Raw genomic sequence first — 24565 nt, forward strand, 5'->3', positions numbered from 1 at the left:
CGTGACAACGTCGTCCTGAAGTTACACCCCGAAGCAGTCTTGCAAGAACGTGTGAACATACGAGACAACACGAAGGAAATTCTTGTTCGATGGAGTGGCTTACACGCAGATGAGGCAACTTGGGAATCTTCTGAGCAGATAAAAGCAAGCTTTCCAGAATTTGTGCAGAAGCTTGAGGACAAGCTTCAACTTCAGCAAGGGAGTATTGATGAGGAAGATGACGTACAAGACGTTAGAGTTGGCGGGAGAAAGTCAAGTAGAGAAAGGAGACCAAATCCACGTTACCACGATTGAGTCTCTGTTTCTAATTTCCATTTGTTTTTGTTTCAGCAAATAATACTTAGTCCATTCTGTTCCTAACATATAGGACCAGAGTAAGACACGTGCACTTTTCCATTTCCCATTTCCTTCCTGTTTTGTTGGAACGTGTAGTTCCTTTGTTTCTATATAAGAAAAGCCAAAAAGAAATAAAAGGCAGATTGCATTTGCCTAAAGGAAACTCTTATTGTGTTCTTGTTTACACAATCTCTTAGTTCTGAAGAGGGACCGCATCAGTGTCCCTCATGTTTGCTCAGTGAAACTAATAGCAACAGGAGCATCACAAAACCTGTAGTTCAGAGCAGGAAGTGCAAATGCCGTTTCTTTGGCTAACTCTGATGAATTTCTTTTCATGATCTCTGTAAAATTCACGAACTTTGCAGAGATCAGATCAAGATCGAAGAAAAAGTATACAAATGGAGCTAAAACTGGAAATGAGATGATACCTGAAAGTTACTGAAATCAGGCTTTGGGATCATATCATTGAACTTCCTTACGTCTGCCAATGGCCTATCTACAACACTGACTAAAACAATCGACAAAGCATAAGAGCTGCAACGTGACAGGAATTCCGGAGAATTAGCTTGTAGAAAAACATAGTTGTTGAATGAAGAAGAAACTATTGCACGTTCTTTTACCTCTGGTTAACAATGGCGTCTATAGTTGCTTTATCTTCTTGACTGAATTCTCTCTTTGTCATAGCGAAACCTCTTATCACCTTCACATTCAGATGTGACTTTTTTATTAAGCATTCATGATCTGTTTTTTTTTTCTTTTAAAAAGCTTTAAACTTTACATGTCACTGTGGAAACTGAAGACTTCTTCGTCATGGCCACTGAAACGATGTCAAAACATGGTGAGGTGGTTGGCTCTGATGGTTCCTTGATAAGCGTAGACTGTTTGACAAGAATAAACAATTAATTCACACAATTGGGCTGTGGAATACGTACGTAGCAGTCATAAGTAACTGATTAGGTCGTCGGTGTTACCTTCTCACCAAGAAGGAGCATGTCCACACTCTCCACCTTTCTTGACATTCTCCCAAAACCTCAGCAAACGGACATCCTCCGTGTTAGAGCAACCAACTTTCAGATCTGAAAGAAGGATGAAGGAATTCACCATAGGAGTTTGTAAGTAGCAGAGAATATTCTTCTTGATTTGGGAGAAGTTGTGTTGTTCATCGTTGGGAGTTCGGAGATTTATAGCTGGAGTCTCCGTCTGTTACTGTGGGATGCGAAGGGTTGATTGAATGTTTTTTATTGGGAGGAGTGGGCTAATAGTGTTTTGCTCCCTCCTGCTTCCGCCACGTAGGATGCCAGCTAGATAAGTCGAAGATTTCTTTGCTGACACGTGTCTTTTAAATGAAGCGCTGCACATTAACAGAAGCAACATGGAAGTGGGCCGTGTTATGTGTGTGGGCTTTGTGTTCTTTCATATAACCAAGCCCAAGAGTTACTGACCTACGCCTCGGGTTCATCGTGTTCTTTCTACTCTTCCGAAAGCTTGAGATGTTGTAGTCGGCGTGACGATTTCCTTTGTACGGTTTCGATTGCGTCCTTTGAACTCCTTCTCCATCAACTGAAATTAAATCACTTACATATTCATCGCACTAAACATCTTCTTAACTCCTTTAGCCACGATCTATGCTTTAATGTGAAGTTATCATCTGCGAGGCGGTGATCCATAGGTATAAAAAGGCTAGCTTTCTTCCTCTCAAAACCATCTTCTCGATCTGTTGAACCAACAAAGTAAACTTATTTTCTGAGAAATAGCTAACTCGAAAATTCATCTTTGTGATTTGAAGTTGGGTAGATATTCATCCACCGCTGAGGTTAGGTTACAGTTCCGGGAGAGGAATGTCAAGCAAAATCTGGAACCGAGAAGATGAAGAATTGAGACTTATAAGATCGTTCGTAAAACAAAATCGCAGTAAGCCTTCTTTTTAGATCTTGCATTTGTTCTTCATTGGTATATTTTCTCACAGTTGGTCAATTCTCTTTCGAGTTTCTAATATAAAACAAACGGCGGAGTACGTGAGTGGCATGTGACTAGAGAGAGAGATGGAAGGCGATGGAGCAAGCGGCGGAGAAAAACGCAGCACTCTCCGAAGAAAGCGGCGGAGAACAACGCAGCAAAGGTGCATAACAATGAACAAGCGGCGTTGAGATGGAGCAAGTGACGGAAAGAGTGAGATGGAAGCCATGGAACAAGTGACAGAGAGTGTGACGAGAGATAGATAAGGCAATTGCTGCAATTCAATCAGGCACGAGGGAGGTTGATAGGCTCTCGGACAGGGTAAATTAATTACTCTTTTAGGCAAACATTTTACAAAGGGACATGTCTAATTGTGCTTCTTTCTTTCAAAGTAGATACTCATGATAAGAAGATGACACCTATTGAAGATATCAAATCTCTAAACATGAAAACATAACCACGGGGATGATTGAAGGTGAAAACATAACCATGGGGGTGCTGAAAGAATAGCCTATTAGAGATAATTCTGAATCGGTTTGTTGATTAAGTTTATTTTTTTACATGTGCTTGATCATTCTTAGTTTAAATTTAAAGCCTTTGTGTAGACTCATGGTCTTCGGATTTTAGAATCAAATCATGCTTTAATTTTCTCAGAACTTTCAACTTTTTATATCCAAATTGTTATTTTCACTGTTCGGGAGATAATTTAATCTCAGGTATCTTAAAACTTTTCTATCCAGATCTTTATTCTAACTTCTGTAGGATATAACTTTCAGATCCGTTTGTTGATACTGAAAAGAGCTGCATACTGCATTGGAAGACGCTAGGAAAAGGCTTCGTGTAATAGAAGGCTGAAGCTTCTTTGTGGAAAGACACCGCTTTTATAGTCTCTGAACATGTTGTCTTCTCTGATAGAACTGTTAGTGTGAGACAAATTAAAAGGAGTGCCCTTATGAGCTGGACAGACGGCTACACAAGCTCACGGAGACAAGACATAAAAGAGCTGAAGACTGCATTGGAAGAAGCTAAGAAAAGGCTTCATGTGACAGGTTGAAGCTTCTTGGTGGAAAGACGCTAGCTGCATATATAGTCTCTGACCATATACAAGAACTGTTTAGAATCAACTCCAACTATCAGAATCGTCGTTACCCTCTCTTTAGGTAAGAAATTCAGTGTTTCAATTTTTATTAGAAAACAAAAGTGTTTGTAATCTTGTGAAGAAGCTTAATGTTAATTAGTGTTAATCTCATTGAACAGAGACCAAATAAGATACAAGATTATGTAAACTTCTAAACAAATACAAACTTACGTAACCCGTAAAAATGCAGGACCAAGGCGAAATGTGTTTCTGCCTATTCTCAAAAGGAATCTAAGTTAGCTCTCTCGACATGCAGCATCGCTTGTGTAGATGTAGTACATGACTGTAATGTAAACGAAGCATGAGTTCAATTTCTAACCTGCTATAGAAACAAGAACAGTGACTTGCATTAAACCATATAACTCCAAAATTTCTAACCTGCTGTAGAACTCCTAGACTGAGAACAACATTTAGCAAAGCCTTATCCCCAACAAGAGTATATATGTCAGCAAAACTGGCATACCAGAGTATATATGTCAGCAAAACTGGCCTACCAACAGAGTTTAACATATGTAAATCTTAGTTTCCACAAAAATCATTACTATTGTAGAGCTTCAAGCAAAAGCTTCAACCACCAAGCCACTTTTTTTGTAAATTTAAAGACGAAGAGGAAGCACTTTCTTTATCTTTATCTAGCGCGAAAGAAATTTTATCCCCATAAATTAATATTCAAGAGAAATTGTTTCAATTTTGGTATCAAACCAAAATGAGCAATGGACGAAATATATATATACCAAATACTGTAATATGGTCCAACAAAATTTCAACAAACCAAATGAAAACATGACCTAAACAAAATTTACAATACGTACACAAAACCAGTAATAACGCAACAATTATCGAAAGGACAAGAGCAAGATAAAACTAGGAACAGGAAAAATCAACAAACATAAGCCGGATAGTACTTGATGCCTAAGAATCAATGATACTAACATCTCAATTAGGGGTAGGCAAAAAAAAAACCAAACCAAACAAACCCGACCCAAACGAACCAAAACCGATCCAAACCAAACCAAAGCATATGTCTATCCCATTTGGTTCAAGATTTTATCAACCTAAATGGTTCGGTTAGGTTCTAAACCGAACCAAGCCAAAAAACCGAAGTATTTTTTAATTAGATTAATTAAATATACTAATAATATTAAGATTTAAAATAGTTAACCATAGTTTTATACATTTTACTTTTAAATGAAAAGAATAAACACAACTAAAAATAAAATAGAAGAATATGAATTTCATATATTAACATCAAAACGGAAAATTTATTTTATTATATTTATATTAGGTTTGAAGATAATAATATAAAATTATTGAATTACACTTTTTACGTATTTATTGTGATGTTTGATTTTACATTTTAAATATGAATTAAATAATGATATAGCACTACAAGAAAACATAATCTTAACGAGTGCGGTTTTCCTCGTGAGTTCGTCGTAAAAGAGGCTTTACGACGAATTAGCGAGGAACCACGTTTGCTCGTTACTCATCTGTCGTAACACATATTTCCTCGCTAATTCGTCGTAACGTAGCGAGGAATATATTTCGTCGTAAAGACGAAGTAGATCATTTCGTCGTAAAGACCACGTCAACATTCCACGTAAGGAGGTCGCTATATTTCCTCGTAAATACCTCGAAACAAGTTCATCGTAAACTACACGTAAATACCTTGAAAGTTTTTCCTCGTAAAATACTCGTTTATCTTTCCTCGTAAATGTTTTCTCGTAAAATACTCGTTTATTATTTCTCGTTATTTCCTCGTAAGGTTTCCACGTAAATAGGTCGTACCTTAGCTACGAATTTACTTCATTTTTATTATTTTACAGAATTTAAAAATATAATTAAAAAATAACTAAAATTATTTAATTTATTAATAAAATTAAAATTTAAAATAAAAATAAATCAATATGAAAATATTTTATATATAAATAAGTTTTGAATTTATAATACAACAACCGGAAAAAAAAAACTAAGGATCGTTCATCGCCTGGTAGAATTCATCACTCCTCCTCGTAACATCCGCCTCGTTATGTACGTCGGATGACTCGCCTCGAATGGGATGTTGTTGTCGCATGTTCTTCAACATAGACTCCCATTCCGGATTTGTGGCCGCTATAACGTCCAAGAAGCCCTCGACTCCATCCATACGAGATTTTGTTACGCAGCTGAGCGGACTCTCTACGCAGCTCAGTGACTTCATCATCCCGTCGCTGACCATAAAACGATGTCGCTCTCGGAACATTGTTGACGGAACCAATTCCCAACGTCCGTCCCTTTTTTTTAGGGACAACCTTAAAAACAAAAAATAAATATTGTTAGTAAAAATTTAAAGTTATATTAAATGAATAATAAAAAATTAAAATTTTTGAAAATTTACCTCCTCGTAAATCTTATCCACTTCAAGTGTGGATAAGGTGACGGGTAATCCGTCGGTAGACTGCTGGGTCAGCTGAGTCTGGCGGTCTTCAACCCGAGCAACCACGTCGTTGTAGATTTGCTCGGCTTGCCATCTACAAATACGTCCGCCTTGTTCTTGTGGGTCCTCTCGTAAAGTTCCATAAGAGACGGGAGATGTCTCGTCTCTTTGGCCTAAAAAACATTTAAGAAAGTTAGAATAAAAATATATATATTAAAAAATTTATTTAATAAATATTTAATTACCATTTCCAAACGGACACAGGCGTGGGGTTTTTGGCCCGTAGTGTGAAGCATCGGCCCGTTTCCGTGCTCATCGACCGTGTTACGGGAGTTAGAGCAAGCCTGGACGATTCTAATGGAATCAGGAAGGCGCCAATAACGGATGAGGCCATCCCACACATCCGTGGTGAGCTCAGCGGGTTTGCCACGCTCATACCCCTTCACGATCCAGTCACCCTTCCAGTTGGAGACCGTGTCCAACAAGCGAACTTTCGCCTTCGCGTTAAACTTCTTCCTCACCCTCTCAGTGATCCCCAAGGCCCAATTAAATTTTTAAAATTAACATCAATAGTATATTTCCCAACATTATCCACCTAATGAACACTAAATAACATAAAATCCGTAAACCTATCTAAATTCCCTATACTAACCACCTAATCTATCCTAAACTAACCAAATTAGAGAGGAATTAGAGAGACTTACCATTGCTACGAAATGGAGAGGAGGTGGAGAGGCAGTAGAGAGGAAAGAAAGAGTGAGCGCTCGGGGGTATATATAAGATTACATATCGTCGCAAATTCGTCGTAAAATTACGACGAAATAGCGAGCAGTTACAAAGGCCCGTGTTTTTCAATACGAGGAAATTACGAGGAATCGCAAAGGCCCGTGTTTTTATATACAAGGTATTAACGACGATTTTGCTTACGTGGAATTAACGAGCCTTGCTTTCCTATAAATATACCCACAACTCTCATTCTCAAACCACACACAAACTCCCAAATCACATCCTATCTGAAATCACATTCCTGAGTAAAATCCTATTCAAATTATAAATATTTGAAAAAAATAGGAAAATGATAAGATATTAAAATTCATGTGGGCGAGACTTACGTATTATAATTGCTGGAAGTCTTGCCACATGTTAATCTGGTATTTTTTATCCTTTTCCCTTTTTTTCTAGTTTTTACACTACGAGGTATTTACGACGATTTCTGCTTACGTGGAATTAACGAGTGTTATGTTTAAATCCTTTTACAAGGTATTTACGACGATTTCATCCAACGTGGTCTTTACGACGATTTCTTCTTACGTGTTTAAATCCCTAAAATCCGAAACCTCCAAACCTCAAACCCCAAACCCCAAACCCCAAACCCCAAACCCCAAACCCCAAACCCCAAACCCCAGACTTCAAACCCCGAAACCTCCAAACCCCAAACCCCAAACCCCAAACACCAAATCCCAAACCTGAAACCCCAAACCCCAAACCTCAAACCCCGAAACCTCCAAACCCCAAACCCCATATTCCAAACCCCAAACTCCATATTCCTTATTTTCATATATTCCAAACTCCATCTTTATTTTTAAATTTCGTCGTTATTTCCTCGTTAGCTTACGAGGTATTTACGACGATTTCTGCCTACGTGGAATTTACGACGATTTCTTATACGTGGTCTTTACGACGATTTGTGCTTACGTGGAATTAACGAGTATTATGTTTAAATCCCTAAAATCCGAAACCTCCAAACCCCAAACCCCAAACCCCAAACCTGAAACCCCAAACCCCAAACCTCAAACCCCGAAACCTCCAAACCCCAAACCCCAAACCCCAAACCCCATATTCCAAACCCCAAACTCCATATTCCTTATTTTCATATATTCCAAACTCCATCTTTATTTTTAAATTTCGTCGTTATTTCCTCGTTGGCTTACGAGGTATTTACGACGATTTCTTATACGGGGTCTTTACGACGATTTCTTATACGGGGTCTTTACGACGATTTCTGCCTATGTGGAATTTACGACGATTTCTTATACGTGGTCTTTACGACGATTTGTGCTTACGTGGAATTAACGAGTATTATGTTTAAATCCCTAAAATCCGAAACCTCCAAACCCCAAACCTCAAACCTGAAACCCTAAACCCCAAACCTCAAACCCCGAAACCTCCAAACCCCAAACCCCAAACCCCAAACCCCAAACCCCAAACCTCAAACCCCAAACCCCAAACCTCAAACCCCGAAACCTCTAAACCCCAAACCCCAAACTCCATATTCCAAACCCCAAACTCCATATTCCTTATTTTCATATATTCCAAACTCCATCTTTATTTTTAAATTTCGTCGTTATTTCCTCGTTAGCTTACGAGGTATTTACGACGATTTCTGCCTACGTGGAATTTACGACGATTTCTTATACGTGGTCTTTACGACGATTTCTGCCTACGTGGAATTTACGACGATTTCTTATATGTGGTCTTTACGAAGATTTGTGCTTACGTGGAATTAACGAGCATGCGTTCTTTATTTTAATATTTCGTCGTTATTTCCTCGTTGGCTTACGTGGAATTAACGAGTGTTATGTTTAAATCTCTAGAATCCGAAACCCCAAACCCCAAACCCCATATTCCTTATTTTCTACTTCATATATTCCAAACCCCATCTTTATTTCTATTCCAAACATCAATTCCCACATTTGCTTATTCATAAAACAAACTCCCACATTACCTTATTCATAAAACAAACCCCACATTATCTTATTCATAAAACAAACTCCCTCATCTTATTCATAAAACAAATACATCAATCAGATACATCGACATTCTCGTCATCACTAGAAACATCATCATTTTCATTAAACTCGTCTTCAACAGCTTCGTCTGTGGCATCATCGGTAAGATCTTCGTACTCGTGATTATGCGGATCAATGAGAAGGATGTCATCAATTTCTTGTTCAGGTTCCTCGACTTCATTTATCTGTTCTTCTTGCAATGGTGGTTTTTCTCCACTGATGATTCGTCCTCGAGGTGTAACTTTGATCACTGCTAACCAATTTATACCTGAATCTCTCATCCGAGGGTATGGAAGGAAGCTAACTTGGTGGATTCAAAATTTCCTCGCTAAATACACGTAAACTATTTCCTCGTAAATAACACGCAAAGTTTACGTCGTATTTACGAGGAAATTGTTTTTCCTCGTAAAATACTCGTTAAATTACATCTACTTTACGACGAAACACTTTTGTCGTTACGTTACGAGGAAATAACGATGACTTTAGTTTTCCACGTAAGTTCCTCGTAAAATCGACGTAAATTTACGAGGATTGTTTTTCTTCGTTAAATTTCCTCGCTAAGTATGTGTTTTCTTGTAGTGTAGTATCAAATGGTGATTTATTTATGTTTTTAAAAATCATATTTTTTAACTGAACTAGAATAAAACTAGAAAAATCAACTCGGTTGAACTGAAAATACAAATAAAACCAATTAAACCCAACCAAAAACAAACCAAACAAAACTAAAACCGAACAGAAATCAAAACCTAACCAAACCGAGCATAAACCAAACTATATTAATTTGGGTTGATTTTGGTTCAAGTTTTCTTAGACCCAAATAACCCAAACCAAACCTAACGCAAACCGAACATGTAGTTAAACCGAAATGCCCACCCTTAATCTCAATATCACTTCAAAAGGGTTTTTCGATTGAAAAAACCATCGAAGTCATAGCGAACAAACAAAAAAATGGTTGCAAAAGAAAGTATATTTTGAACAAAAAAGCATCACGTCCCACGCGTAGGGGCCGGCCCTAGTAGTCATATAAATAACTAATTTAGTTAAGAGGTTGAATTTCATCCATTATGTGACTATAATATATATGATTATGATATAGTATGGAATACTCGACACAAACACATAAGCTTTTTATTTCTGTGTATGTCCATAATACCTAATTAATTGAGTGGTCAAAGTTAGTGTGATAGCTTGGGAATGTTATATTAAACTATACTATATCTATTAAATAGATATGAATGAACAATATATCTACACCAATAGTACATCACGAAGAGGAAGAATAAGAGAAAGCGAAAGAAAAGAGAGATGAAAAAGAAGATGAAGAGAAAAAAAGGATGAAACACAAAGAGAAAGAAAGTTATAGTCTTATATATATAAAAGTTTTTGAGCATTTTTCTTAAACTTGAAAAAAGAGATCGTAAAATGATTGTTCTATTCTATTTTTCAAATAGAATAAAACAAAAAAATACTAAATATGAGTGTGAAAGGTGAATATTCAGAATCATGAAACTTATGACAAAATAAAATTTGCAGAAGGATTGAAGGTTGTTGCCATGAATGATGGAGGAGAAGAACTACCTCAAAAGGTGGAAGAGGAGAAAAAGATATGTTGGGAAGAGGTAAAGAGATTACGGGTGGCGATGGTGGTGGTGATGAAACAATTGAACGTAGCGATGTTACATGTGGGATCTTTTATAGTAACTGATGGTGATGGAAGAGGAGGAGGAGGACAAGACGAGGAGATGATGCAACAATACATGTTGTGTTGTACTATTTTATGTTTATCAAATGGAATAGTACAATGCAACGTGTACTGTTCATCTTCCCAATAGTTCTACGCATCCTCTGTTTCTCAATCCACATATATTAAAATTAGTAAAATTGTAAACCCAAACAAAGATATGAAGAAAAGTGATCAGACACAGTTGTTGGATCAGATGATTGCATGGCATGCGAAGTATCACTTTCCAAGAATTTCATAAAACTTGTAAATGATCATGAGATGAAAAAAAAGAAAACAAAGATCAATATAAATTTTAGAAAAGATAAAATAGTTTCAGAAGAATGAGATCAACGATGTAAGTGAGAGTAAAAATGAAACAATGGGATAAAAGGCATTTTTTGTCTTTATACATATTATATAAAGAATATCATATCCAAAGAATTATTATAGTTATAAACTTGATTTTTGGTATTGCTATGTATATGCAATCCAATTTCCAAGTAAATCGAGAAACTTGATCAATGGGTGTTGAGTCAAGCAAAGTCGATAGAATATGAATTGGTTCATATCGAGACATAGCATGACCTTGTGAAGCAGGATCCAGAACGGAGATTGGCGACGATTAACCCTTTTTAATCATATTTCATCATATTCGTTCAAAAATAAATAAAAATAAAATATTAGCTGCACATCTCATTCTCACTTACACTAACTGACGACAATCATCTTTTCCAAATCGTTCATCATCAGGCCCGATTGTTTTTTTTTTTTTGTAGTTTTTAGATTTTGGTTTTTGATTTCACGTTTTTGGATTTTAGTTTTTGAATTTTAGCTTTTGGATTTGAGTTTTTTAATTTTAATTTTTAAATTTTGATTTTTTATTTTGCAGTAGATTTAAGTTTTTCGAAAAACACAAATGGTGACTTTAAATTTTAGATTTTCTTTGTTTCTAAATTCTGAATTCTATTTTCTAGATTTTGTTTTTCTAAAATTTGATTAATGATTTCTTTGACCCCTACGTGAAAGGGGTCGAGGCAGAGTGATTGCTAAGAAACTTTTTTCTTATGTATATACTTATTTTCCTTGACGGTTAAAGAAATTTGAAAGTATGAACACCAACTCAAAAGTTCTCAGTTCTTTGGTAAAGTGAGCATTTAAATCCGCAACCATTTGAAACCAGCAAGTCTAATACCTAACGCGTGATTTTATTCCATAACTAATCGTTGATTTGGCAAATTAGTGACTAAAAAAACCAGCCATAAACGACTCATATTTGTTTTATATTAAATATCCTTGCATTGAACATGAATAACTCGCCAAATTCAAACCCTAACTTTGAGTGATGACGATTTTCGGCTATGATAAAGGCGATCCCCGGTGATAAGAAAGCAAATTCGGCCTAATCACTGAAACAAATATCACCGGATATCGCATTAATCGTTGCCGGAAATCATCTTCACTCAAAATTAGGGTTTGAATTTGATATGTTTCTTGTGTTTCGGACAGCGGGTTCACCTTTTAACAGTCAAATTTACAAAGCTTCAATTTGATTATCTAAAAGATATCCAAATTTGATTAAGGCCATGTTCGTTTCGCGGTCGCTAGCGTCAGTGACCTGTTCCAGCGTCTAAACGTTGTTGCTTAAAAATTTTGACCGCGAGAAATTCAGCATTTCCACCAAAAACCTGCAATAAAAAAAGCTTTCAAAAGACAAAAACACCCTCGATCTATCTTCAAAATCACAAAACAATATCCTTGATCCTAAAACTCTCTCACGCCTCTCTTCACCATCTCTCAGGCCTCATATTAAAAATAAAAATTGAGTAAAAAAATTAAATAACTATAATCATATTTTTGTGAAAAAATTAAATAAATAATTTAAATGCAAAGATCTGGTCGTAGGCGACACTGAAACGAACAACTCAGCGATAACCGCTGCACGACATGGAAACGAACAATCCAACAGCAACCGGTGCAATCAACCGCGTGACATGGAAATGAAAAATTATCCGGGACATCAAGTCGCAGCCGCTGGTCGCTGGTCGCTGATGCTGGCGACAACCAAACGAACATGGCCTTCTTAACAGTCAAATTTACAAAGATTTATAGTTGATTAACATGGCCAAGTTGAAGAATTTAGAGATAATCAGCACATGGGGTACCAGTGGCGGAGCCACAGGGGGTCATCTGAAAATTATAAAACTTAACTTGCTTATAACATATCTATTTTCGGGCTTTTTGAAAAATTGACCTACAACTCAAAGTCAAACACAAAACTAACCTCTTTTTTTTTTGGAAATTAGTTTTGCCTTATTCACCCCCACAAGTTCATATAATTCACGAAAATGTCATTAATTTTTTTATTTTTTTTTTTGAAAATGACATTTTTACTCTCTCGCCCTCATCATCTTCAAGTAATTACAAGATTGTCATTGTCATCAATACCCTAACCACCATGAACAACCAATTTAAAGCTCTTAATGCTCCCAAAATCGATTTACCCTTCTTATTTCTCCATTCTTATGAACTAAACACAACATCTCTCTTACTTTCTCTCCACATTAAGCTAAAAAAATCCAAGATTTTGATTCTACATTTTTTATGGTTCATAGAGTCATAGAAGCTAACGATTCTGGGGGGGTCACTTTCGTTTGAGATTATGTGTCTTTGGAGAAGCCTTATGTGTGCTAAGAAAGTTATCTCACCAATTTAAGGTATGAAATCGAGTTTTTTTCAGATCTGTTCACCCAGACGACTTACGCTGTAGACGACTTACCCGGAAGTCGTCTGGTCAATGCAGAGGTTATTTTTGCAGTTGACTTTGAAATCTGTTTTCTGAGACGATTGAAATATAAGTCGTCTGCTTTTGTTTGGTTACAAAAAAATCTCCAAAGAACCTAGACGACTTACATGTAAGTCGTCATAGGTTAGTTTTGCAATTGACTGGATTATTTTACAAGTTTGACTTTCCTGGATGACTTACATTTCAGTCGTCTGGTGGAAAATTGAAATATCAATATTTTATTAAAACCTGACGACTTACATGTCGTAGGTTAGTTTTGCAATTGAAAAAAAAAACTTCAATATTTAATTATACTCAGACGACTGAATTGTAAGTTGTCTATATATAATTAAATATTGAAGTTTTATTTTTCAATTGCAAAACTAACCTATGACGACTTAATTGTAAGTCTTCGAGTTTTAATAAATTATTGATATTTCAATTTTTCACCAGACGACTGAAATGTAAGTCGTCCAGGAAAGTCAAACTTGTCAAATAATCCAGTCAAATGCAAAACTAACCTATGACGACTGAAATGTAAGTCATCTAGCTTTTTGGAGTTTTTTTTTAACCAAACAAAAGTAGACGACTTATTTTTTAGTCGTCTCAGATAACAGATTTCAAAGTCAATTGCAAAAATAACCTTTGCGTTGACCAGACGACTTATATTTTAGTCGTCCAGAAGACATAGATTGAAGTCATCAGCGTCGACCTAAATGGGCGACTTCTCTGGAAGTCTACTAGACGACCTACGTGGATGTTGTCTGCGTCAATGTTTAATAAACTTACATTTTCTCTAAAACTATAAACACTTTTTAACATTTTCTTGTTAATCATGTTTATAATGAATATGTGGGGTACTGAATGAAATTTATAACTTAATTGGTGATATTTATGAGGTTACCAACATTCACGTTAATTAAAGTTTCTAACTGATCCGAGAAGACTTCCGTAGAAGTCTTCTACACTAGTTTTTAAGTATTCTACGCTAGTTTTTGAATAACTTGTATTTTTAAGAGTGATAAGTAACTTCGAGATATTTAAAACTCATATTTTCAAAATATGTTTTATCCCTTAGTTTTACTAAATTTGACTAAGTTTTTCAACACAGACTTATAAAAAATATGATATGCTTTGACAAGTTACTATTGTTTGTTTCCATCTCTTAAGTATTATTGTTATAGACACTAATGATGATTATTGTTATGAGTTGGAAGAAGGATTAAAATGTTTCTTAAGATGTTGTATCAATATGAAGCTACCAACATTCTTGTTTATTAAGAAGAAAAAAAAGCCATTGGAGTTTATTATTGCATATAAGAAATCCAAAGATAAGAAAAAGGCTATTGAAGTCTATTATTCATTGATTTGTAAATGTGTAAACACATTGTTAGCACATGTATTACATCTTGGAAAATATTATTACTGATTTTACAAAAAATTCACAACTAAACGAGTAAACATGCAAATCACAAAACACACCACAAACAAAACTATTATAGATCATTCCTCTACAAAGACAAGCTTGTACTCCACTTGATATGGAAGAAGACTTCGTCAGAAGACTTCCGGGAAGTCCAGACGACTTCCAAGAAGTCCAGACGACTTCCAGGAAGTCCAGACGACTGAAATGGAAGTCGTTTGGAAGACTTCCTGGAAGTCGTCTAGTGCATTATATTTTAGACGACTAACATTTAAGTCGTCCCAGAAGTTTTCCAGATCTGAAAAACCTGCATATCAAATCCAGATCTGAAAAACCTGCATATCCAAAAACGTTCAAATGGCTTAAAAACATAAAAAAATGATTGGAAGATTATATAAATCTACCTTTATAGAACACACAAAAATACATATCTAAAATTAATAGATCTACCTTTAAATTCGCGAAAAATGAGTACCATCTGATTAAAAACCTGCAAAAAAGATAGATTAGTAAGAAAGACATGAGACAAAACTGAAAAAATCATATAAAGTTTGGTGTTTTCAAGTCAAAGTGATTAGAGTGGGTTTGGAGAGTTTAGTTTGGGAAAAAAGTAAGAACTTTATACAACAACAAGTTACCAAATGAAGAAAAATCAAACATAAAAACTTACCAAAACGCTCAGATCTATTATGAAAGGGAGACTTCATTAGAAGACTTCCAGGAAGTCGTCTTTCCAGGAAGTCCAGACGACTTCCAGGAAGTCCAGACGACTGAAATGGAAGTCCAGACGACTGAAATGGAAGTCGTCTGAAAGACTTCCTGGAAGTCGTCTATTGCATTATTTTTAGACGACTAACAGGTAAGTCATCCCAGAAGTCTTCCAGATCTGAAAAACCTGCATATCAAATCCAGACCTGAAAACTTGCATATCCAAAAACGTTCATATGGCTTAAAAACAGAGAAAATGAGTGGAAGATTAGATAAATCTACCTTTATAGAACACACAAAAATACATATATAAAATTAATAGATCTACCATTAAATGAGTGGAAGATGAGTACCATCTGATTAAAAACCTGCAAAAAAAGATAGATTAGTAAGAAAGACATGAGACAAAACTGAAAAATTCATATAAAAGTTTGGTGTTTTCAAGTCAAAGAGATTAGAGAGAGGTTGAAGAGTTTTAGAATGATGAACATTACATTTTTTTGCTGTCATTTGAGAGGAGTAGAGAGAATGTGTATTTTTTTTCTTTATATAGGAAGACAAAAAAATCCAATTAGGTTAAATATTTTTTTATTCAGACGACTTTAATATTTTTAGCGGGAAATTAAAATATTTTTAGTGGAAAACTAAAATAGAAGACTTCTCAGACGACTTACTTGTAAGTCGTCTGGTTTAAATTATTTAAGGGGGAAAATAATTTTTAAAAAAAATTTAGGCGGGAATATTTGGACGACTTACATATAAGTCGTCTGTTTTAATTTCTTCACCAGACGACTGAAATGTAAGTCGTCTAGACCATAAACATAACCCCTAAACTTAATTAACTAACTAAACATTTCATAAAATCAAATTAAACTTCAAAAGTGTTTACTATACACAAAAATAAACACCTATAGGTAAAAATTTAATTTTTCAAAAAAGCATTCAAGCTTTCCAACATCCAACCCTAAGAATACATACAATACTACAACATATGTTTCCAAACCCTAGACCAAAGAATACCATGATTCACTACCTACACTCATCTATCTTGAAAACAATTCAATTTTATTATATTTTAATTTATATCACTTAAAACTGTTTATAATTACATGATTTTTATTTTTTGCTTATCAAAATATTTTTTAAAAAAATTATAAATTATTTTTAAGATCAGCTACACCAGAAGACTTACTTTGAAGTCGTCCAGACTACTTCTAACATCTCAGACGACTCAGGCGACTTATTGGGGCTATATTCGTAAAATGGCTTTTTTGTTTGGTCACAAGGGGCTGGGCTATAATTTCACAAGATTTTTAGGTTAGTTTTGCATTTGATTCAAGTTTGGGTATAAGTTTGGGGTTAAAATCAAGTTGTGGGTTACTTTTGGCAAATTCCTCATCTATGAATCTGGTGATTTGGTAAAAATCTTCCTTTATACCCCATGTCTTGTGTTCAAGCCCCACACATACCTTTTTAGTTAATATAATATAAATAAATGACACATCTATATTATTAAAATTCAAGTACAAAATTAGAGTGTCTAGAGACTTGAATAGAACTATTAAAAAAAATTAGAGTGTTTGGAAACATAGATTGTAGTCTTTTAAAAAAATTAATTTTGTTTGGAAACAAGGATAGTAGTATTTAAAAAAAAAGTAATGGGCTTATGTTATTAAGAAAAATTGAAAGTCCATCGTATTATAAGAAACTATCTATCTGGGCCAGTTTTAAAATATACGCAAATGAGTCAATCTAATTGTCTAAAACTTTTTTTTCTAAACTAACCATAAAACAAAATTTAAACTTTATATACATATTTCAAATCAAAATAATAATTCAAAGTTTATTTATATCAAAAATTGATTCAAAAATATACATATATTCAAAAATGGATTTTTACAAAACTATTTTTCAATAACCATTATAAAAAATATTGTCAATATATATAAGAAAAATACAATAAAAAACCCAATTTGAAATACCAACTCAAATTATGGTTTTTATATTTCATATTAAGTTTTAAAAATATAATATATGTAATTATTTATATGATGGAACGTATAAAATATTATTAATTATATGATTACTTAGATGATGGTACGTATAAAATACGATTAATTATATGATGACAATATACGATATATAATAATGACTAGGGATGGGCTTTCAGGTACCCATACGGGTTTGGTTTTGATCGGTTTGCTTTTTGGGTTTTCGGGGTCAAAGATTTCAGTCCTATTAGGATGTTTCTAAATTTTGGTTTGAGTTCGATTCAGATCTTTTCGGGTTTGGGTTTGGGTTTGGATAACCCATTTAAATTATTTTAAAAGTTTTAAATCATTGTATATTTTAAATTTCTCAAAATCTATAAATAAAATAATATATTACCTATAAATTTGAATAACATATGTAAGAATACCTAAGCTTAACATATCAATTGGCTTGATTTAAAATTTTGGATACAGAATAAATAATTATTTTAAGTATTTTTGGTGATTTAAATATACTTTAACTATTTCAGATATTTACTTTTGACTATCTATATATATTTTTAAGTATTTAAACCAATTTAAAAGTATATTTCTTGATGTTTTATATACGTTAAATCTAAAAAATAATTAATATATATAAATATATAAATCTATTTTTAGATAAATTTAGGTACCCAAATACTTCGGTTCGGATCAGATTCGGTTCTGTAAATAATAAAATTTTGAATAATTTGAATATTTAATCAATTTATGTTTAGGTTTGGTACTATATTTTTGGATCGGTATCGGTTATGTTCCTCTGATTCATTTTGTCAAACCCTAATAATTACATGAAAAATAAATATCAACATATTTTTAAAAAATATACATCCGTGCAGGCGCGCAGGTAAAAAATACTCTAGTGTAAAGTTAATATCTAGCTTCGCCACTGTGGGGTACAGTGGAAATCCAAATAAACCATGATTTGAGGGTGCAACTGGAATGCATTTTTTTGGAATAAAAACTTTTTGAATACTTAATTCCTTCTCATTCCATAAAATATTCACCAGTTGCAATGAAAAGAAGGAATGACTATTCCATCTCATTCCATATTATTCTTTTCCATTTCAAAAAAAATATCAACATTCTTTTGAAAAACCATTCCACGTCAAAATAGTTTTGAAACAAATGGAATATTAATTTCATTCCATTGAATTCCACTGATTATCATTCATGTAATTCCAGTTATTCTTTTTATTAACATCCAGTTACAGCCTGAGTTGTTAGGGAAACGTGCCAGTTATGGAAAGAAAGAAAGAGAAAAGGTTGACTGACGCTTTCTCTATCTATTCTATCGTCGTCCGTCAGTTTCTTTTAATGGTGCGGAGACGTCTTAGCGATCTCAATGCGAAGAAAAACCAGAGATTAAAAAGAGAAAGAAAAAGACAGAGAATATCCATAAGAACCTCTTTTGACCATCTCCTTCTCTTTTCATTTTGCATGCTTTACCCGATTGGGAAGTTACTTGTTTTTGTCCCCTCTTCACGGATCTAAACTTGTGGTCAATTAAATCTTAGCGTTCCAATTTGCTTATCACTTCTTTTGGAGTTTTTAATCTCATGGCCGCGTACGCGAGTTATCTCCGGTTAGCGCGACTTGGTACGAGTTCAGGTGTAAATCTGTCGACTCTCAGATCAATCACTTGTCCACAACCTACATTTGACAGGACTCTGTTCGATCACCACGACATTCGTTCATCATCATCTATGTTCAGACAATCCCACGCCAGGCTCATTTCTCAACTTGTCAAAACCAATGGCAAACGTTTACATCTCGTCGATACACTCGCCTTGGTAAACAATAACAACCCACTTTCTTGTCCTGCCATTTTTAATTGCCTAAAGGGTTTCTGCATTGCTGCATCTTTAAGATGATTATTGTTTTCTCTGTCTCATTGCTTTCAACTACTGTCTTTGATTGATTCATCACAATTTGTCTAACTTTGCTGCTTTCGGTAAATGAGACAATAGAATGGTTGCTATGTTTTAGATATTGTCTTAAAGAGTTATAGTTCAGAGATGTATATGTATAGTTATGTGATTTGTCAGGTTAGGAGCTTAGAAGCACAAGGACTACCTTCAAAGCAAGCCGAGGCAATAACAGGTGCTATAACTGAAGTTCTGAATGATAGCTTGGGAGTTGTTTCTCAGTTGGTTGTTTGCAAGGGAGAGATGCAGAAAGTAAGTTTCACCTTGAAAGACTCAAGACACCACTTATAATATAGCTTCTAACTTTGATCTTCTTGCTTTTATGGTAAGGCTGAAATGACTCAGGAATCAAACTTATCCAAGTTCAAAAGTGAAATTAATAGTTCACTGGTAAGCTATGTATTCACTTTTTTAACAGAATTTATTAGAGACTACACTTCAAATGCCCATGATAGAGCCAATAAGTACACTTTTTTTATAGTGATGGTTTGTTCCTAAAGATTGTTGAAAACCAAAGCTGGTTTCATGTAATAGGACCACCATTTCTCTCTGCTGCAACACGAGAATGAGAAACTCCGCAATGACATTGAGCGAATCCGCACTGATATAAGGTCTGGTCTTTTTTTCTTTTTATAGGGCTTTGGTTTGTTATAGACTCAAGTGTGAAGTGACTAAAGCAATTACATTGCAGGCATGAGATAGATAAAGTCACTGCAGGACAACGGTTGGACCTTAATCTTGAAAAAGGGTCAGAGAAACCCACCCCGCCTACTTCATTAGCATCTTTTTTGGCTATATGATCTTGATATGGTTTTATGATGACGCAGGAGGATAAGAGATGAGCTAACAAATCAAAATGCCGAAACCTCTAACCTCACAAACAAGCTTGATCGTGTCAGTATCTCATCTCTAGTCTTTACTGTATTCATATGCAGCAGAAGTGTTTATGTTTTCTATCTTTCAGGAGATCCACACTTTGAGAGCGCAACTGGAAGCGGCCAAGTACGAGGTGATCAAGTATTGTATCGGTACACTTGTCTCCATCTCAGCCGTTGGTCTTGCCGTCCTCCGCATCGTTATGTAACTTCCATAGCTGACCAACTCCCAATCATCTTTGCTGTTTTTTTTTTCAAGTCAAGGATGAAATCTTGGTCTGATCTCTCCATCTTTGTGAATTATTCCTATGTTTAATGTAATTTGATTTCCTTTATATGACAAAAAGAAAGAAAAAGTTTAACCAATCTATGAGATTTGCGAACAATGTATATATGCTTATGTTTCTTTCACCTATATGAATAGAGTATAGTATAGCATACATTGTTATTTTGTATGTGAAAAGTGTTCTTAAGATTGCGAACCAGACGCCAATCATAGATATCCATAGCCACTTCCCTCCTTAGTGAGAGGGCTCTACTTCATTTAACCCAGCAGGCCACACAAAATTTATTTTATGCTTAAGCTTATGCTCAGCTTTAGGCTCATAAGATAGTGTGGCTACTAGTCTTTATTGGATATCCCCTGACGACATAGCATTGCAAGACGATAATAACTTACCCTTGGAAATAAACTAGTTTTAGATCAATTCAACGGCTAGAGATGCGATGTTGAAAGAAAGTAGCCTCAAGAGAAAGGCATGAGCATGTGGTGTTGTTACTGTACTAGTTATTTACTACTGCCTTTTTCTATATAAAGGTTTTGAATGGAGAGGGGTGGAATTAAATTAACCCCGGCACCGTGTCCTAGCCGCATGGATAACGCCAAGGTGCGGTTCAAAGGTGAAGTTCAAAAACGTAACCAAAAGCCTTTGGCTTACCCGAAAGTCTACAAATTAGGGGAGTTTGGGTGTTGTGTTGATTACTACTTCATTTTTCTTTTTATTTGTAAAGGACTTAATTAATAAACACCATGCAAGATTCTCGCAATATATGTCTTCTATTCAATAGAAGAAGCGTCAAGCTAACCGAAGGAAATAATGGCAAACTCACATGTATTGTTGGGTCAAAGGATCTCCTTACAATCTTTTGGCACACGACTCGAGAAGAACGTAGCGGAAACAATTTATCTATGGGATCTCTTTATCTATCTATCTTTGTAACTTTTAAAACCCTACTCAACAAGAATATACAACTTTATGTGAAAATTGTTAGGACTAACTTTTCTTTTAGGAAACTTAAATGATAATGGAACTAACCAATGAACCATAACAACGTAAAAGCTAGAACTGGAGTGTGTGAAAGTGGTTGAGTCGGGTGGAGAAATGCTCATCACGTGACTACCCCCCACGCCTCTCTTTTGGTTTTTCATTCTTTTTAAGTTTCAATAATTATCTCTTAGCTTTACTAATTAGTTTATCAACTTTAAAACTAAAGCAATGTTAGTCCTGATCAGTGATCACCAAGCGAAGAACAAAACCAATACTAAAGCAATTTGGTTCATAAACTAAAGTGAATTTTATTGAGAGTGGAAGAGATATCATTAGGAAATTTGTATTTTCGTTTAAACATGTTCCTGTAGTTTCAAATCTGTTGCATGCATGCAATTCGAGCATTTACTTCCATGCTTGAAACATATGACTTTCTTTTTAATAATTTGGTTTTTCAATAACTATTTAGTAGTTTGTTAGTAAAGTTTATATATTAACATTTTAATTGGTATAGTTTTCTTCATGATATTCATGAAACTATTTTGATTTTTAGGCCGAGACTAAAAAGCTTAGCCAATTAAAACCAGTCGGCGCGCGAGTAACTCCCAATTTTATAAAACTTAGTGAACATTAAACATGTTACAATTTTAGTGATGCGAGCGGTGGTAATTCGTGCTAATTAATCTCAAGAGATATGTTCAACGAATATTATTATACTATAGGGTCCAAACATTGGCTATATTGCACGTCATAAAGTCGCATTCAAGTAGCAGTCAATGAGAGAGTGTGTCCAGTTTGTTAATTTGGCAGTTTCAGTTTTTAAGTTTATGCTACGTCAAAAGAGAGAAAGTGATGGCTATTTACATTCAACAACAGCAATTTGCAGCAAAGAAATTTTTTTTGCGAAATGCATAGTTAAGAGTTTTCAAAATGGTGTATTGAAACTTTTAAACTTATAGTAATATGTTTCTTTGGGCATACCAACACGTGTGATTTTTTCAGTTGCAAATAAACTTATAAGAGTAAATTATATTAATATGAAAAATATTCAAATAAATTAGATGTTTTAAACATTTTCCTGGCATGACGTTGACTACACAAGATGCTGTAATCGGAGGTGTTGAGCACAAGTGCACAACGACTGTCTGTGACAAATAACACAAGCTATTTTATTAACGAGTTTAATTTCCTCTCTTTTTTCACCAACGACTTTGATTAGTGGGTTTATATTAATCCATCATAAAATCAACTTTAATATTTGTAAATAATAACCAGTTATTTAATTAATTAGTTATTAACTTATTACTTAGGCAAATCCTTGCCAACCCTACTAAAATCAAAGCCTCCCCGTAATTTGGCTTTCCTCATTTTACTTACAAACTATTTATCTTCTATTTATAGACTTTGATAATTACCAATAATAAGTGAAAACAAATTGTATTTGTATCTGCATTTTCATTAATTATAGTGCATACATTTATAACTTGACAAGGAACCACACCTGGTTACGATCATGACGTTGTATCCAATTTAAATAATGCAGAAGATAATGGGCTTTGGAATATATATCCCCATGACTGAGTGTAACGGTTACGTACTCACATTCACATTTTCAAAAGTAGGTTAAAGTAGATTTTAACGTTGAACGAAGCAAAAACAAAAAAAAAAACACAAATTTAACGCGAAACGAATAATATATAGGGATATGAGTTAAAGTCTTAAAACCTGACCAGTTACTAAAAACCCAAGAAAAAAAACTACTGCGACTACGACAGACGAGAGGTAATATTTTTTGAAAATAAGAGTATTTCAGAGAAGTTAACGCTAAAACTTAACCGGGTCGGGTCGGATCACAAATCTTCTCTACTTCTTCAAAAACTCTGCACAGCCTGAACCGTCCGGTTCAAACCGGATTCATCAACATCGGTGGACATCTCCTTTTTCTGACGCATCTCAATGACTTTACGGTGGTGGTTGGAATGCAACTCACTCGAGAAAGTTGGGCTACAAGCGGGTCTATATTCGGGCAATAACCGACCCGACTTGAAACGCACACCACACGCATTGCACAGCGTCTTCGCTCCCAATGGTCCTGCTCTCCACTGCGGCGTTTTCTGAACGCCACAATGGGTACACCGCCGCGTCTGCGTCTGACCACCGTTTTCCAAAACCTTCTTCTGTCTTTTCACCGCTTTCTCATCAAGAAACTCAGCGCCGGAGAGCCATAGAGGACTTGACGGATTGGACGAGGACGACGAACTAGGAGATGAGTCGGTTAACGACGACGAACCAAGAGACCAGACATTGACTCCGGTTCTGGCTCGTTTGGTTCTGATTTTAACGGGAAGAGGTGCTCTGAAGCACAAACCCTCGTTAACCGGTGCTACAGGGTGTTTCCCGTCACCGGTTAACCAAACCGGTTTCTTCGTCGGAGCCGAATACGAGTCCTCTACGAAATTGGATAGCCATTCGAGTTCCGCTAAATCATCCGTCTTAACAGAGAAAAATTTAATTAGAAATTAGATGCAATTTGGGAGAAATATCCGAGGAGACAAAACGGAATAATTACCGGTACGGCGAGCTCGCTGCCAAAATCTTCACAGGCGGTGGATAATTCGTTGCTCCGGTTAAGGGTAATTTCGTCATTCAAGGAAGCAGAGACTCCTGCTGACTTCAGTTTAGTTTCATCCTCAACGAAAACGTCGTCGTTTGAGAAGTCAAGCAAATCGTCGACTGAGAAATCGTCGGGTTTCTCCTTCCGGTTATTGTTCTTCAGCGAAAGTTCAACACTTTCCATTTCCTAACAAAAAAAGAAACCCAGAAACTGTAGAACACACAAGAGACGCGAGACAAAAAGAAAACGAACAGAAAGGTTCCTCCTTTCCATGTCAATTTAAAAGCAATGTGGCGAGGAGTAAACCCTCTGAGAATTCGAGAAGAAATAGGAATACCTGAGAGTGAGGGAGAATTTTGGAGGAGATGTCGGTGAAGGAAGAGAGAAAGAGATGAAGTGGTGGTGTGAACTACAAGAAGAGGTTTGAGTTTGGTAAAAGCATTGAATATGATGATATCACGATACTAGTGCCCAGGGCCCTCTCTACTCATAAAAGTATGCATATAATACCATATGTGCAGCGTTAAGATATTTTTGTAAATTTCAAAGCGCTACTGGGGGGATGGATGGTAGAGAACT

The 24565-nt window shown here is 35.2% G+C and overlaps 2 protein-coding genes and 1 long non-coding RNA gene across 6 annotated transcripts; 2 read left to right on the forward strand and 1 right to left on the reverse strand.

Moving 5' to 3' along the window:
* The first annotated feature begins 1730 nt into the window (after positions 1 to 1730).
* On the forward strand, positions 1731 to 3784 carry LOC106376357. Of its 4 annotated transcripts, none has more exons than XR_001275484.3 (5): positions 1731 to 1855; positions 1953 to 2005; positions 2123 to 2613; positions 2688 to 2767; positions 3069 to 3541. It is a non-coding gene; the product is annotated as an uncharacterized LOC106376357 (long non-coding RNA). The 4 variants fall into 4 exon arrangements; XR_001275483.3 differs by adding an exon at positions 3621 to 3784 and having other exon boundaries at positions 1732 to 2005; positions 3069 to 3452; XR_001275485.3 differs by having other exon boundaries at positions 1771 to 2005; positions 2123 to 2247; positions 2323 to 2613.
* Positions 3785 to 18541: 14757 nt separating this feature from the next.
* LOC106374581 (protein FMP32, mitochondrial-like) lies at positions 18542 to 20504 on the forward strand. Its single transcript, XM_013814578.3, has 7 exons — positions 18542 to 19094; positions 19350 to 19481; positions 19560 to 19619; positions 19764 to 19840; positions 19921 to 19977; positions 20057 to 20123; positions 20194 to 20504. Exons 1-7 carry the CDS (start codon positions 18861 to 18863, stop codon positions 20311 to 20313), a joined length of 747 nt encoding a protein of 248 aa, XP_013670032.1. The 5' UTR covers positions 18542 to 18860; the 3' UTR covers positions 20314 to 20504.
* A 2543-nt stretch (positions 20505 to 23047) lies between these two features.
* Positions 23048 to 24565, reverse strand: LOC106376356 (GATA transcription factor 6). The gene is made up of 3 exons (XM_013816422.3): positions 24324 to 24565; positions 23942 to 24172; positions 23048 to 23864 (listed from the first exon to the last, which is right to left on the reverse strand). The coding sequence occupies exons 2-3, from the start codon at positions 24167 to 24169 to the stop codon at positions 23244 to 23246; spliced, it is 849 nt and encodes a 282-aa protein (XP_013671876.2). The 5' UTR covers positions 24170 to 24172; positions 24324 to 24565; the 3' UTR covers positions 23048 to 23243.

The sequence above is a fragment of the Brassica napus genome, chromosome C1, assembly GCF_020379485.1.
Source record: "Brassica napus cultivar Da-Ae chromosome C1, Da-Ae, whole genome shotgun sequence".
Taxonomy (NCBI): Eukaryota; Viridiplantae; Streptophyta; class Magnoliopsida; order Brassicales; family Brassicaceae; genus Brassica; species Brassica napus.